This window comes from Mustelus asterias, chromosome 15, assembly GCF_964213995.1.
Source record: "Mustelus asterias chromosome 15, sMusAst1.hap1.1, whole genome shotgun sequence".
Lineage (NCBI taxonomy): Eukaryota > Metazoa > Chordata > Chondrichthyes > Carcharhiniformes > Triakidae > Mustelus > Mustelus asterias.
In genome coordinates, this window is record NC_135815.1 from 64471269 (window position 1) to 64488425 (window position 17157).

The 17157-nt window shown below is 44.1% G+C and overlaps 1 protein-coding gene across 4 annotated transcripts in view; it reads right to left on the reverse strand.

The window, feature by feature from the left end:
- Window positions 1-17157, reverse strand: part of tmem181 (transmembrane protein 181) — a 199900-nt gene that overhangs the window by 71511 nt on the left and 111232 nt on the right. For all 4 annotated transcript variants that reach the window (XM_078230007.1, XM_078230009.1, XM_078230008.1 and 1 more), the window contains 2 exons: window positions 15836-15966; window positions 11183-11274 (listed from right to left, as the gene is read on the reverse strand). In XM_078230007.1, the coding sequence (XP_078086133.1) occupies window positions 11183-11274; window positions 15836-15966 (223 nt within the window). The remainder of the gene's footprint in view (window positions 1-11182; window positions 11275-15835; window positions 15967-17157) is intronic.

Below are 17157 nucleotides of genomic sequence, written 5' to 3' on the forward strand. Positions count from 1 at the left end.
ACAAATCTGTTAGAATTCTTTGAGGAGATAATGAACAGGTGAGACAAGGGAGAGCCAGTGGATGTTATCTACTTGGATTTCCAGAAGGTCTTTGACAAGGTGCCGCACAGGAGGCTGTTGGGTAAGATAAGAGCCCATGGTGTTACAGGCAAGGTACTAGCATGGATAGAATATTGGCTGACTCGTAGAAGGCTGTGAGTGGAAATAAAGGGGTCCTTTTCAGGATGGCCCAGCCAGTGACTAGTGGAGTTCTGCAGGGATCAATGCTGGGATCACAACTTTTCATTCTATACGTAAATAATTTAGATGAAGGAACTAAGAGTATTGTGGCTAAGTTTGCAGATGATACAAAGATAGGTGGAGGGACAGGTAGTATTGAAGAGACAGAGAGGCTGCAGAAGGACTTCGACAGGTTAGGAGAATGGGCAAGGAAGCGGCAGATGGAATAAAACGTGGGAAAGTGTGAGGTTATGCACTTTGTAGGAAAAATAGAGACATAGGCTATTTTCTAAATGGGGTGAGAATTCAGAAATCAGAAGAAGCGCAAAGCGCTTGGGAGTCTTAGTTCAGGATTCTCTTAAGGTTAACTTACAGGTTGACTTGGTAGTTAGGAAAGCAAATGCAATGTTAGCATTCATTTCAAGAGGACTAGAATACAAAAGCAGGGATGTACTCCTGAGGCTTTATAAGGCTCTAGTGAAACCATGTTTAGAATATTGTGAGCAATTTTGGGCCCATTTTCTAAGGGAAGGGGTGCTGGCCTTGGAGAGGGTCCAGAGGAGGTTCACAAGAATGATCCCGGGAATGAAAAGCTTGACGTACGAGGAGCATCTGAGGACTCTGCGTCTGTACTCTATGGAGGATGAAAAGGGATCTCAATGAAACTTACAGAATAATGAAAGGCCTGGATAGAGCAAACGTGGGGAAGATGTTTCCATTAGTAGGAGAGCCTAGGACCATAGGGCACAGCCTCAGAGTAAAGGGAGGAGCCTTTAGAACTGAGGAGGAATTTCTTCAGCCAGAGGGTGGTGAATCTATGGAATTCATTGCCACAGAAGGCTGTGGAGGAAAGATCATTGAGTGTGTTTAAGACAGAGACAGATAGGTCCTTGATTGGTAAAGGGATCAAGGGTTCTGGGGAGAAAACAAAAGAATGGAGTTGAGAAACTTATCAGTCATGATTGAATGGTGGAGCAGACCCATTGGGCCGAATGGCCTAATTCTACTCCTATATCTTATGGTCTAACTGTGGGGGAAGAGTTCTTGTGTATATTTAAGGTTGAGATAGGTAGACTTTTGATCAGGAAGGGAATCAAAGGTTTCGAGGAAAGGGCAAGAAAGTGGACAAGAGAAATGTTGGCTTAGCTATGATCCTATGAGCATGTTTGAGGGGCCAAACAGCCAAATCCTGTTCCTATTTCTTATGGACTCATTTGTTTCCTGGGCAGAAATTCACTAACATTGATCCTTCACAAGCATATTTACAGATGAATGTAGTTATTGAATCACAACTATTGCTTGCCATCATTAGGTGGATTGGCCATGCTAAATTGTCTCTTAGTGTCCTAAAATAGAGTCATAGAGGTTTACAGCATGGAAACAGGTCCTTCGGCTCAATGTGTCCATGCCACCCTTTTTTTTTAAACCTCTAAGCTAGTCTCAATTGCCCGCATTTGGCCCATATCCCTCTATACCCATCGTACCCATGTAACTGTCTAAATACTTTTTAAAATACAAAGTTGTACCCGCCTCTACTACTACCTCTGGCAGCTTGTTCCAGACACTCACCACCCTGTGTGTGAAAAAAATTGCCCCTCTGGACATTTTTGTATCTCTCCCCTCTCACCTTAAATTTATGCCCTGTAGTTTTAGACTCCCCTACCTTTGGGAAAAGATATTGGCTATCTGGCTGATCTATGCCCCTCATTATTTTATAGACCTCTATAAGATCACCCCTCAGCCTCCTACGCTCCAGTGAAAAAAGTCCCAGTCTATCCAGCCTCTCCTCATAACTCAAACCATCAAGTCCCGGTAGCATCCCAGTAAATCTTTTCTGCACTCTTTCTGGTCTAATAATATCCTTTCTAGAATAGGGTGACCAGAACTGTACACAGTATTCCAAGTGTGGCCTTACCGATGTCTTGTACAACTTCAACAAGACGTCCCAACTCCTGTATTCAATGTTCTGACCGATGAAACCAAGCATGCTGAATGCCTTCTTCGCCACTATGTCCACCTGTGACTCCACTTTCAAGGAGCTATGAACATGTACCCCATGATCTCTTTGTTCTGTAACTCTCCCCAACGCCCTACCATTAACTGTCCTGCCCTGGTTCAATCTACCAAAATACATCACCTTGCATTTATCTAAATGAAATGAGTAGGTTAGGTGGATTAACCATGGTAAATGCATGGGGATATGGGAATAGTGTGGGGGGTTGTCTAGGTAAAATGCAATGTCGGAGAGTCGGTGCAGACTCGATGGCCCAGATAGTCTCCTTCTGTATTGCAGGGATTCTATGGATACTATTCCTCCCTCAGAAAAAAGAGAATTAGGTAAACAATGAGTTGCAAAAATGTGACGTACAATGCAAACATAGACATGTTCCCTATCATAATGCGAGCTGTAATGTTGCTCATGATGTGCATCAACAATGATAGAAACATATTACCCATGAAAGCCCCTGCAAAGTCCACATGAAGTCGACACCACAGATGATCAGGCCACTCCCACAAATGTAGTGGTGCTGGCAGCGCAATCCTTTAGTTGATCCGACAGGATTTCACTCTGCTTGTCAAGTCATGACCCATATTAGGCAACTAAACATATAACCTGGCTAACTTTTTAATTCAGGAGACACCTAGGTGAGCTGCATGAATTTCATCCAAAACTTGTGAATGACCAGGGGCTGGATGACCACTCTGGACTCTCGAAAGTCACAAACATCCTGCACACTCAGCTCATCTTTCCATAGAATCATAGAATCATAGAAACCCTACAGTACAGAAAGAGGCCATTCGGCCCATCGAGTCTGCACCGACCACAATCCCACCCAGGCCCTACCCCCATATCTCTACATATTTTACCCGCTAATCCCTCTAATCTACGCATCCCAGGACACTAAGGGGCAATTTTAGTATGGCCAATCAACCTAACCCGCACATCTTTGGACTGTGGGAGGAAACCGGAGCACCCGGAGGAAACCCACGCAGACACGAGGAGAATGTGCAAACTCCACACAGACAGTGACCCAAGCCGGGAATCGAACCCAGGTCCCTGGAGCTGTGAAGCAGCAGTGCTAACCACTGTGCTACCGTGCCGCCCATATAAACATATAACCACTTTATATATGGTCTCAATTCATCATCCCCTATAACCGTAGGCTATTCCTGCATAAAGAATCTCTTCACCTGGGATAGAGCAGGGTCCTGGTCTGTCCACTGCCTTTTCAGTTTAGCATTCACTGGAGAATGTGAAAGTCTCTCATAAAATTGTCTCTGGAGGAAAAAATGTCTTGGTCGGCAAGTTTGGTAAAGGAAGATGACTCAACATTCCTGCGTTTGCATTGTCTTTCTCTGCCCTGCACACAATGTTATACTGGTCGGTTTACAATGTGAGAGCCCAGCAATGTATCCTCACTGAGACCATGGGAGGAATGCACTTGGATTCATTGAAAAGATTGTGGTCGTACATCAGTAAATGAACGGCCATAAAGTTAATGATGAAACCACTTCATAGTGAAAACGATAGATCCTTGTCTAACAGTGAATATTCCTTCTCAGCTGTTGTCAGCTTATGTGATGCAAAACCAATGGATTTTTCTAACCTGTCCTCCATCACATGAAAGAGTACTGCCCAAGTGCCATACGGTGAGGCATCATATTAGAGAATGAGTTCTCTGTCTTGATCAAAATGAACCAGCAGATTAGCTGATTGTAGCCGCGCTTTCACATGCTTTCCATTGTGCTGGCCCCCACTTCGATTTTGTTTCTTTATGAAGTAGTAGATACAGTGGCACCAATACTGTTGAAAAGTCTGGCAAAAACTTCCTGTAGTATTTTATCATGCCCAGAAATGACCTGAGCTCAGACACACTTCTGGGGTTTGGAGCTTCCTTTATTGAGTTTTTTGAAGAGGTGACAAAGAAAATTGATGAGGGAAGGGCTGTGGATGTACTTTATATGGACTTTAGTAAGGCGTTTGACAAGGTCCCTCATGGCAGACCGGTACAAAAACTAATATCACATGGGATTTGGGATGGACTGGCTAGATGGACACAGAACTGGCTTGGTTATAGAATGATGTGGAGATGCCGGCGTTGGACTGGGGTGAACAGAGTAAGAGTTTTAACAACACCAGGTTAAAGTCCAACAGGTTTATTTGGTAGCAAATACCATAAGCTTTCGGAGCGCTGCTCCTTCGTCAGATGGAGTGGAAATGTGCTCTCAAACAGTGCACAGAGACACAAAATCAAGATACAGAATACTGATTAGAATGCGAATCCCTACAACCAGCCAGGTCTTAAAGATACCAGGTCTTAAAGGTAACCCCCACAGCTTGCCTCCTGGACTTGCAGGCTGTCCTGTCTGGAGACAATACACATCTCTTTAACCTGTGCTTAATGCTCCCTCCACCCACATTGTCTGTACCTTTAAGACCTGGCTGGCTGTAGGGATTCGCATTCTAATCAGTATTCTGTAACTTGATTTTGTGTCTCTGTGCACTGTTTGAGAGCACATTTCCACTCCATCTGACGAAGGAGCAGCGCTCCGAAAGCTTATGGTATTTGCTACCAAATAAACCTGTTGGACTTTAACCTGGTGTTGTTAAAACTCTTACTTGGTTATAGAAAACAGAGTTAATTGTAGTAGATATAAATGATCTGAAGAAAAATGTGAGTGATCTGATTAGCAAGTTTGTGGATAACATGAAGATTGGTGGAATTGCTGACGGTGCTGAGGATTGTCAGAGGATTCAACAGGATATAGATAGATTGGAGACTTGGGCACAGAAATGGCAGATAGAGTTTAATCCGGACATGGATGCATTTTGGAGGATCAAATTTAGGTATGAAATATACTGTAAATGGAAGAACCCTTAGGAACACTAAAATACAGAGGGATCTGGGTGTGAAGGTCCACAGTTCTCTATAAGTGACAACACAGGTGGCCAAAGAGATTAAGAAGCCATATGGCATGCTTGCCTTCATCAGCCTGGCATTGAGTACAGGAGTTGGGAAATCATGTTGCAGCTATATAAAACCGTGGTTAGGCCACATTTGGAGTATTGCATGCAGTTCTGGTCACCACATTATCAGAAGGACATGGAAGCTTTGGAGAGAGTGAAAAGGAGGTTCATCAGGGTGTTCCCTGGTCTTGAGAGTGTTCGCTCTGAGTAGAGGTTGAATGAACTAGGATTGTTTTCACTTTTGTAGACTACCTGAGGGAAGTCTACAAAATCATGAGAGGCATAGACAGGGTGGATAGTCAGAGGCTTTTTCCAAGGGTGGAAGTGTCAATTACAATGGGGCACAGATTCAAGGTGAAAGGGAGAAAGTTTAAGGGAGATGTGCAGGGGAAGTTTTTCACGCAGAGAGTGGTGGGTGCCTGGAACATGCTGCCACAGGTGGTGGTGGAAGCAGGCACATTTAAGAGGCATCTGGATAGGTTTATGATTAGAGAGGGAATAGAGGGATACGGTCCAAGGAAGGGCAGAAGGGGTTTTTTTTGTTTACAAAGAGAACAAAGAACAAAGAAAATTACAGCACAGGAACAGGCCCTGCAGCCCTCCAAGCCTGTACCAACAATGCTGCCCGACTTAACTCAAACCCCCTACTCTTCCAGGGACCATATCCCTCTATTCCCATCCTATTCATGTATTTGTCAAGACGCCCCTTTAAAGTCACTATCGTATCTGCTTCCACTACCTCCCCTGACAGCAAATTCCAGGCACCCACCACCCTCTGTGTAAAAACCTTGCCTCGTACTTCTCCTTTAAACCTTGCCCTTCCCACTTTAAACCTATGCCCCATAGTAATTGACTCTTTAGTTAGGGCATCATGATCGGCACAGGCTTGGAGGGCCGAAGGGCCTGTTCCTGTGCTGGTCTTTGTTCTTTGTACTTCTGACTTAGTCTGCCCCCGGGGACAAACCCTGTACTGTGACTTTGTGGCCCAAATATTCCACATTCTGTTCCTTCTACGCTTCAGGCACAGCCCTGTCTCTCAAACACTTAGAATCATAGAAGAATAATCACAGAATCCCTACAGTGCAGGAGGCAGCCATTCGGCCCATCGAGCCGGCACTGAGAACAATCCTACATAGGCCCTATCCCCGTAACTCCACGTATTTACACTGCTAATCCCCCTGACACAAGTTTTGAGAACATTTTGCCTCCTGTAAGGGTTGAAACAGATTTTCCACCCACGGCAACAGGTAAGCGTCCAGTTTGGAGGCCCAATTAATGATAAGTTTGTAATCTCCACATATGCGCACAATACGATCACTTTTAAGAACAGGAACAGTTGGAGCTGTACAATGAGAATTGAATGGGCTCAATGATTCCAAGTCTCTTTGACTTCTCTGCCACTTTGCATTTCATGGCATAGGGCACTGTCCTGGGATTGAAAAAGCCTGAGGATCCACAAACAACTTAACTGTAGTGGCAAACAATATACCCAGTTCATCTTTGAAAATCTCAGAATATTTCTGAATGACATTCTGGGTGTGCTTTATCTCAGTCAAGTTAAATGGAATTTTACGAAGCCAGTCACTCCCTAGTAGACTAGGCCCTTTCTCTTTCACCACCAAGAGCCGTGCTTTTGCTTCTAGGCTGTTGTATGTAATGTCTGCCTGTAATGCCCCAAGCAATGACAGAGCCTCTCCGGTGTACATCCTAAGTTGGATCTCTGCCTAAGTAAAGGCTGGGGCCTGCTTAGGCAAGTCTTCCTATAAGTCTCCTCACTAATTACAGATGAAGAGGCTCCTGTGTCCACCTCCATCTGATTTGTTTTCCAACAACCTCCACTGCAGCATAGATAGGCTCCCGCATCCTCACTCACATAAAACATATTGAAAGGGTGCTCCCCTGCCTGCATTGGGCTTTCCAGGTGATGTGTAGCTGACTGAGGCTTTTTCAAATTTGAACTTCCCTGCTCAGCCTTTGACTTGTTCTTTGCACTGCTGCATTTCTTAGTTGAATGATCTTTTTTGTTGCACCAGTAACAGACAACATCCATAAATTTGCAATGATTTGCATAGTGTGTCCCTCCATGCCTGAAACATTCTATTGCCTTTACCCTTTTGCTTGCAGCCTGTTTCTTGACTTGGTGCACTGCACCCGCCTGCGCACTGCCATTGGCCTTTTAAATATCTTTTGCATTGCTGACAGCCATTTCCATGTCCTGAGAAATTTCTAGAGCCTTCTTGAAAGTCAATGTGGTTTCTCCCAACAAACAATGCTGAATGCTGTCCTCATTAATGCTGTGGAGATGCCGGCGTTGGACTGGGGTAAGCACAGTAAGAAGTCTCACAACACCAGGTTAAAGTCCAACAGGTTTATTTGGTAGCAAATACCATAAGCTTTTGGAGCACAGCTCCTAAAACTGTGCTCCGAAAGCTTATGGTATTTGCTACCAAATAAACCTGTTGGACTTTAACCTGGTGTTGTGAGACTTCTTACTCTCATTAATGCAACAGACTAGTCAGTCCAAAGCATATCCTACAACACTATTCCAAACTCACAATGATCAGAGAGCTGGCATAATTCATGAAAGTTAGCTGCAGACTGTCCTGTCTTCCAAAAATGACTATGTAATTTGAACCACTGGACAATCACTTAGCACTTAGAATTGTGGTGATTCTGAGCGAGTGCAACTAAATCCATAAATGAAATGACCCTCCCCTGGTTTCCATGGCGTTGCGAAATGCTTCACTAGCTTGTAAGTCTCAGGAGAAATGAGCGCTCTTTAGCCTCATGAGCCATTCCATTTGCCAAGAAAAAGTGTTCCAACCTTTTCACATATTCAGTAATCCCCATTCTCTTCCACAAAACTGACTGATCATAAAAATCATAGAATCATAGAAACCCTACAGTACAGAAAGAGGCCATTCGGCCCATCGAGTCTGCACCGACCACAATCCCACCCAGGCCCTACCCCCATATCCCTACATACTTTACCCGCTAATCCCTCTAACCTACGCATCCCAGGACACTAAGGGGCAATTTTAGCATGGCCAATCAATAGTCTCAAACATAGCAATGGTGCAGCTAACCTGTTTTTCGTCAGTAAATCCATAAACCCACTGATCAGAGCCCTTGACCGCCGCTTACGTTGCAAACTAGCTATTCACTATGCAGATCTTTGTAGTGCCATGCTGAACCTCAATTTGTTATTTTCCTTCTTTTTTGTTGTTTTCTCCTCATCAAAAAGACATGGTAACTTGGATAACTGAACATGCTGTGATATTCATATCTCTTTACTTATAGAAATATCAAAATGCTGTACAGCATGAACTCAGAACTGGTGGCAACTAGTTACACAGGTCCCTCATGATAAGACTAGACCCACGAAAGCCCATGCTACTGATGATGTCACTCGCACATGCTCATACTCGCTAAAGACATCAGTATGTACATTCAAATATAATACTCTATAATATAGGCTTATGGATATTGTGGCTCGTTATAGATTTGCTGCTATCAAGCAAAAAAGTTTCACCAATTATCACTTTGGCTGATTTCCATCACATCAGACAACAGTTTGGGCCATGGTGTTGAACATCATCTGGTGTGGCTCAGGAGCCCTACTTTGGCATGGCAGTCTCTGCTGCATTTGCTGCAGAGGAAGACAGTGAGCTGAGAAGGTTCAGAATTTTTTTGTCTCTTTTTTCCAGGCCCTCATCTCAGCCAGCTGAGCTTTGTATTTCTGTTAAGCTCTTCCAACACCCTCTCCATATACTCAACGTTTAGAGGTTATGGTCATTATTAACAGTCTCATGGCTGTCAGCGTCAATGTCTACCAGCTTCATATCTCACCAGCAGACATCCTTGTAGTGGAGATATGGATGCCAAGCAAGTCGGATCCCAGTGACTAGCTGATAGTATAGATGATCTTTGGGTGCACGGCTGTCATCCTCCTGGTGAATATGGCCAAGCTAGCGACATTTGTTGATGTGTTGATGGAATTAGCATGCTCCAGGATCTCTGAGATGGTGACCTTGCCCTACCAAGAGATGCTGTGCATACTTCAGAGACAGTGAAGTAGAAACTTAGATATTTGAAGGTATCAGCACCCTTGAGCATCAGATTGTCTGTGCTGAAAGATGGTGGTACTGGACCATGACATTTTACTAAGTAGAAATCTAAGCCTTTTCTCCTGCCTATGTTTCCTGACTGTAGAGGAATGCACTGAGGATGCAGATTTGGTTGACTTTCAGTTTTGTGCTCTCAAGTCGGGTTTCTGTAAGAGAAATGCCGTAACAAAGGAGAACACTACATATTGCCTTCTTTGGTCTCACCAAAGACATTTGACCAAATGAGCAGAGGCATTCTATTTAAGTGCTTGAGAAAATTGGCTGCCCTCTGAAGCTGCTCAGTGTGATCCTCTTTACATGACAAACTGGTGGACAAGGTTAGCTATCACATGGCAATATGAGAGACCCCTAATATTTCTAGTAGGGTTGTGTCAGGTACCAACACTCCTTTGCATATTCTTCTCTTTGCTGCTGTCATACGTCTTCAGCTCATCAACAGAGCGTGTTTAGTTACATAACAGAATTGATGGAATGTTGCTCAGATTTGGCCACCTGAAATTCAAGACAAAAGTGCACTGTCCTTGTTACGAGAGTTGTCCTACATTGATGTTGCCACATTAGCATTCTATACTAAGGAACACCTTCAATGGCAAATGGATAGACTATTTCATGCCTGTGAATAGTTTGGTTTGACGAAATGCATCAGAAAGTAAAATGTCATGGTCCAGTACCACCATCTTTCAGCACAGACAATCTGATGCTCAAGGGTGCTGATACCTTCAAATATCTAAGCTGTTGGCGATTTATATAAATGATTTAGACTTAAATATAGGAGGGTTGATCAGTAAGTTTGCATATGATATTAAAATTGCTAGGGTGGCAAATAGTGAGGAGGATAGTCTTTGATTACAGGAGGATATAGATGGGCTGGTCAGATGGGCTGATCAGTAGCAAATGGAATTCAATCCGGATAAGTGTGAGGAGATGCACTTGGGCAGGACAAACAAGACAAGGCAATATATGATGAATGGCAGAACCCTGGGATACACCAAGAATCAGAAGGACCTGGGTATACCTGTATTTCGGTCCCTTAAGCTAGCAGGACAGGTGGATAAAGTGGTTAAGAAGACATATGGTATACTTGCCCTTATTAGTTAAAGTATAGCGTTTATGAGCAGGGAGGTTATGCTGAAACTATATAAAACATTGGATAGGCTGGATAGACCACAGCTAGAGTATTGTGTGCAGTTCTGAAATCCAAGGGATGTGATGGCAATGGAAAGGGTGCAGAAGAGATTTACAAGGATTTACTGGGCTGGAGAGTTTTAGCTATGAAGAGAGATTGGATAGACTGGGGTTGTTTTCCTTGGAGCAAGGAGACTGAGGGGAGCATGATTGAGAAGTATAAAATTATCAGGGGCACAGATATGGTAAACAGGAAGAAACTTTTCCCGTTGGTGGAGGGATCAATGACCAGGGGATTTAAAGAAAGATTTAGAGGGAATATAAGAAAAATCTTTTTCACCCAGAAGATGGTGGGAGTTTGGAACTCATTGCTTTAAGGGTGGTGGAGGCAAGAACCCTCATAACATTTATGAAGTATTTAGATGTGCAATTGCGATGCCAAGGCATGCAAGGCTGTGGACTAAGTGCAGGAAAATGGAATTACAGTAGTTAGGTGGTTTGTCTTTGACCCGTGCAGTTGTGATGGGCTAAAGGGCCTTTTTCTGTGCTGTAGACCTCTATGACTGTGACTATGACTCTATAATTACCAGCAATCCGTCACTTCATGCTGAAATTATGACAAAAGCTGTTATGTCCAAGCTGGGTAACAGATCTTGGAACCAGAATCATATAAAATGTTAATCTGCAAATTAACTTCAACAGTTTTCAGTTAAAGGGTCTAAGTAAAATTGATGCTACTTACGTCTGCCAAATTCCCAGTGTCACTGCAGCCAACCAAAGGAGGCCAACAATAAACAGTTTGGGCAAATAGAAAGTCATAAATTTCCTTTCTCCCTGAATGGGAAATAAAAATATACACAGTTGATTAGACTTGGACAAATGCATAACATCAAATGCTAGTCAGAAAATCATTAACCTGAGTTGCTTTTGGATTTTTTGCTGCCCTCCAACTCTGCCATCATTTTCCTATACTTCAACTGACTCCCTCCTATGATAACTCCTCTGTCAGAGCATCCTCTGACACACTACCCTCAAACAGCTTCTAAATTTCGCTCACTGCACTGGTCTCGGAATTAGGACAACAATTCATTGATGCTCCATGCTGGTCCCAACCTACCTAAACCACCATTCTTCTTCCTTGGGCCTCCACAGTTAACTCTGAGCCCCTTCCTATTATGTCCACAGTGGCACAGTGGTTAGCACTGCAGCCTCACAGCACCAGGGACCCAGGTTCAATTCCGGCCTCGGGTGACTGTATGGAGTTTGCACATTCTCCCCGTGTCTATGTGGGTTTCCTCCTGGTGCTCTGGTTTTCTCCCACACGCAAAGATGTACGGGTTAGGTTGATTGGCCATGCTAAATTGACCCATAATGTCAGGGGGATTAGCAGGGTAAATATAAGGGGTTAAGGGCCTGGGTGGAATTGTGATTGGTGCAGACTCGACGGGCCGAAGGCCTCCTTCTGCACTTTGATTCTATGTCCTGTTTACCATCATGCATTTATGAACTAATTTTTAACTTGATCCATGTAACTAGAGCTCTCCAAGTCCCCTTGCACACACATTGGCTTTGTTGCTTTGGACCTGAGCTCATTAAACAATTTCTACTTTCTCTCTTTCTTTTTAACATTTTTTCTATAGAATCCCTACAATGCAGAAGGAGGCCATTCAGCCCGTCTGCACTGACTCACTGAAGGAGCATCTTATCCAGGCCCAACCCCTGTCCCATTCCCATAACCCAACACATGGCTAATATATCTAATCTACACATCTTTGGACACAATTTAGCATGGCCAATTCACCTAACCTGCAGATCTTTCAACTGTGGGAGGAAACCGGAGCACCCAGAGGAAACCAACACAGACAAGAGGCGAACGGGTGGCACAGTGGAAAACAAAACTGCTCCAGGGACCCAAGTTCAATTCCGGCCTTGATGACTGTTAGAAATTTTCTGATTTCTGACTAGAGTTTGCATGTTCTCCCCGTGACTGCATGGGTATCCTCCAGGTGCTCTGGTTTCCTTCCACAGTCCAACGATGTGCAGGTTAAGTGGATTAGCCATGCTAAATTGCCCCTTAGTGACCCAAGATGTGTAGGTTAGATGGATTAGGCATGGGAAATGTGTGGTGCTATGTGGATAAGGCAGGTAAGAGGGTCTGCATAAAATATTCTGTCAGAGAGTCAGTACAGACCCAAAGGGCTAAATGGTCTCTTCTGCACTGTAGGGATTCTATGAACATGCAAACTCCACACAGACAGACAGTCACCTAAGTCCAGAATCAAACCCTGGTTCCTGGCGCTGTGAGGCAGCAGTGCTCACCTCTGTGCTCGCTTTAGATTTACCTCTCTTAGATTTTCTATAATCATGTCTCTTTTCAGTTCTCCACTCAGGTACTCTGCTTTCCCAATTCTCTTTCCCAACCCTCCAATACTCCCCCACCTTCCTGTTTTCTTGCTGTCAAACTAGGCTCGACTCCCAATCGGAGAAGCCTACAGTTTCTGTCTGTGCCTTTATTGGCCTCCTCCCACAGGCTCCTTGAGGCACTGGAAAATTAAACTACTCATTGGAGCAGGACGTTCCATAAATATTCCCACTCTCAATGATGGGCAGGACAGCACATCAGTGCAAAACATAAGGCTGAAGTATTTGCAACAATCTGCAACCAGAAGTGTCAAATGGATGATCCATCTTGTCCTCATTGGAGGTCACCAGCATCACAGATCTCCAGCCAATTCGATTCACTGCACATGATATCAAGAAATGGCTGAAGGCACTAGATACTGCAAAGGCTATGGGCCCGGATAAGATTTCAGCACAAACTTGATCGAGCTTGATCACGAACTTGATCGAGTTTTTCGAGGAAGTGACGAAGATGATTGATGAGGGTAGGGCAGTGGATGTTGTCTACATGGACTTCAGTAAGGCCTTTGACAAGGTCCCTCATGGCAGACTGGTGCAGAAGGTGAAGTCGCATGGGATCAGAGGTGAGCTGGCAAGGTGAATACAAAACTGGCTTGGTCAAAGAAGACAGAGGGTAACAGTGGAAGGGTATGTTTCTGAATGGAGGGCTGTGACAAGTGGTGTTCCTCAGGGATCAGTGCTGGGACCTTTGCTGTTTGTAATATATATAAATGATTTGGAGGAAAATGTAACTGGATTGATTAGTAAGTTTGCGGACGACACAAAGCTTGGTGGATTTGCGGATAGCGATGAGGACCATCAGAGGATACAGCAGGATATAGATCAGTTGGAGACTTGGGCGGAGAGATGGCAGATGGAGTTTAATCTGGACAAATGTGAGGTAATGCATTTTGGAAGGTCTAATACAGATAGGAAATATACAGTAAATGGCAGAACCCTTAGGAGTATTGATAGGCAAAGGGATCTGGGTGTACAGGTACACAGGTCACTGAAAGTGGCAATGCAGGTGGAGAAGGTAGTTAAGAAGACATACGGCATGCTTGCCTTCATCGGCCGGGGTATTGAGTTTAAAAATTGGCAAGTCATGTTGACGCTTTATAGAACCTTAGTGAGGCCGCACTTGGAATATAGTGTTCAATTCTGGTCGCCACACTACCAGAAGGATGTGGAGGCTTTGGAGAGGGTACAGAAAAGATTTACCAGGATGTTGCCTGGTATGGAGGGCATTAGCTATGAGGAGAGGTTGGTGAAACCTGGTTTGTTCTCACTGGAGCGACGGAGGTTGAGGAGAGATCTGATAGAAGTCTACAAGATTATGAGAGGCATGGACAGAGTGGATAGTCAGAAGCTTTTTCCCAGGGTGGAAGAGTCAATTACTAGGTGGCATAGGTTTAAGATGCGAGGGGCAAGTTTTAAAAGAGATGTATGAGGCAGAGTTTTTACACAGCAGTGGCAGTGTGGCTCTTCTCACCAGATAATAAGGTCTCCCTCCTGTGAGATCTCATCATGTTCCATTCCTCACACCTCTTTCCAAACCACCATTTGCTACTGCCCTCTGAAGTATGATAAAAATTTTATCATCAAGATATCTTCATTGCTTTCTTCCCTCAGCCTCTGCACTGAATGACTTCTCGTCCTTGGTGATTTCAACCTCCACCTAAACCCATCATGCTCTCTTTCCCATGTTTAGTGCCCTCTTATCATCCCAAAATCTCTCCTTCTATGTAAATTCCCCAATTCATTTAAACTCCCTAGACCTAGCCTTTCTCTTGACTTGACATCTTTTATGGTCTTATTAGTCCCATTGTATCAATTGCAAATAAGGCCATCACTGATTGTTTCCTTTGTATCACTCACCACCCATATCTCTTCCTACACTCTAACTCTACTATATCTGTCTCTGGAAGAAACTATTATCCAATTCACTAATAATCGCACTCTCAAAATCTTATCTAGCCTTTGATCCTCTGTTTGCCACAAGATTTTATCAAACTGATGACTACATCCTTATCTCTCTCTGCCTTTGTGTCATAGTTCCCAATAAAACACCCAAGAACGTAGCATTGGTTTCCCCCCTTATTTCTCATCCACATACTGCCCTTTAGTGACCTCATTTAAAAACACAGCATTAGTTTTTACTTGTACAAAGAACAGTACAGCACAGGAACAGGCCCTTCAGCCCTGCAAGCCTGCGCTGATCATGTTGTCCTATCTAGACCAATCGCCTGTATCCCTCTATTTCCCGTCTGTTCACATGTCTATCCAGATAATTAGGTTTGTTTGCAACCTAGGTGCCACATTTGACCTTGAGTGAGTCTCCAATCTTAGTTGAATACCATTATTAAGACGGTCTATTTCTATCTCTGTTGGTGGCCGCACCTTTAGTTGCATAGGCCTTAAAGCTCGAATTCCCTCCCGACACCTTTCAAACTTGTTTGCCTCCTTTAAAATCTATCACTTTCACCTGACTTTTGCTCATCTAACCCTAATATCAACTTTAGTGGCTGGCTATCATACATTGTTATTGCTGTTTAAAGTAGTTGCGCCCACAAATCAGAGGGGATCTAAAAAACATTTTTTCACTCAGAGGGTGGTGGGTATCTGGATTGCACTGCCTGGGAAGGTAATAGAGGCCGGAAACCTGAAAACCTTTGTAAAGTGTTTGGATGAGCACTTGAAACATCATAACATTTAAGAATATGGGACAAGTGCTGGAAAATGGGATTAGTGCGACTTTAGTGGTAGTTATTGTCAGTGCAGACTGGATGGGCCGAAGGGCCTTTTCTGTACTGTACAACTCTATGACTATGACTTGGTGGGGAAAAGTGGGCTAGTGAAGTACAGATGCATTGGGACTATTGGGGCCAGAGGAAGATGACAGAATGGTAGGGAACGGAAGAAAGAGGTGCTTGGGAAGGGGAGGTGTTTGCTTGGCAGGCAACAAATTCTGCAAAGCTCCACTGCAATTCTTTACCTGCACACGAAATCCATGGTAAACACAGAGCCAAAACAGCAACAATGCACACAGAAAGACCGCTTGGAATAGGTCGTCAAGCATTCCTGGAAACCAACTATTTACAAGAAATGAGAGTGGGAAGAATGGATCTAAAAAAAAGAAAACAGTGCATCAAACAGTTTATATAAACACTGCACTTGAACTTTAACAAAGAACAAAGAACAGTACAGGAAACAGGCCCTTCGGCCCTCCAAGCCTGTGCCGCTCATTGGTCCAACTAGACCATTCGTTTGTATCCCTCCATTCCCAGACTGCTCATGTGACTATCCAGGTAAGTTTTAAACGATGCAGTGTGTCTGCCTCCACCACCCTACTTGGCAGCGCATTCCAGGCCCCCACCACACTCTGCTTTAAATACGTCCCTCAGATATCTGAGTTATACCTCGCCCCTCTCACCTTGAGCCCGTGACCCCTCGTGATCGTCACCTCCAACCTGGGAAAAAGCTTCCCACTGTTCACCCTTCATAATTTTGTACACCTCTATTAGGTCTCCCCTCATTCTCCGTCTTTCCAGGGAGAACAAGCCCAGTTTACCCAATCTCTCCTCATAGCTAAGACCCTCCATACCAGGCAACATCCTGGTAAACCTTCTCTGCACTCTCTCTTAAAGCACCATGGCAACATATGCTGCCAAATAAAATGGGCACCTAGCTAGTGAATAGGTGTTGGGATTCTAGAATCATAGAAATCATAGAAACCCTACAGTACAGAAAGAGGCCATTCGGCCCATCGAGTCTGCACCGACCACAATCCCACCCAGGCCCTACCCCCATATCCCTACATATTTACCTGCTAACCCATCTAACCTACGCATCTCAGGACACTAAGGGGCAATTTTAGCATGGCCAATCAACCTAACCCGCATATCTTTGGACTGTGGGAGGAAACTGGAGCACGCGGAGAAAACCCATGCAGACACGAGGAGAATGTGCAAACTCCACACAGACAGTGACCCAAGCCGGGAATCGAACCCAGATCCCTGGAGCTGTGAAGCAGCAGTGCTAACCACTGTGCTACCGTGCCGCCCTGTGTTTTCAAGTACATCAAACAGTTCAAGGAGCATTATTCACTGGGATCCCTTTGGATTCCCAATCTCCTGAAAAGACTGGCTGCACAACACAGGTAGTAGTTTTTGATCTATCAGTAAGAATGTCTGCAGATAGTAATTCTTGATCTCACATTGGAAGTTGCACCATTTCTGCATTGTGCTTGCAGGCATGATTGCCTTATTTATATGAATGAGTATATGTCATGTTTATATATTTTTAAAGCAAGGGAGT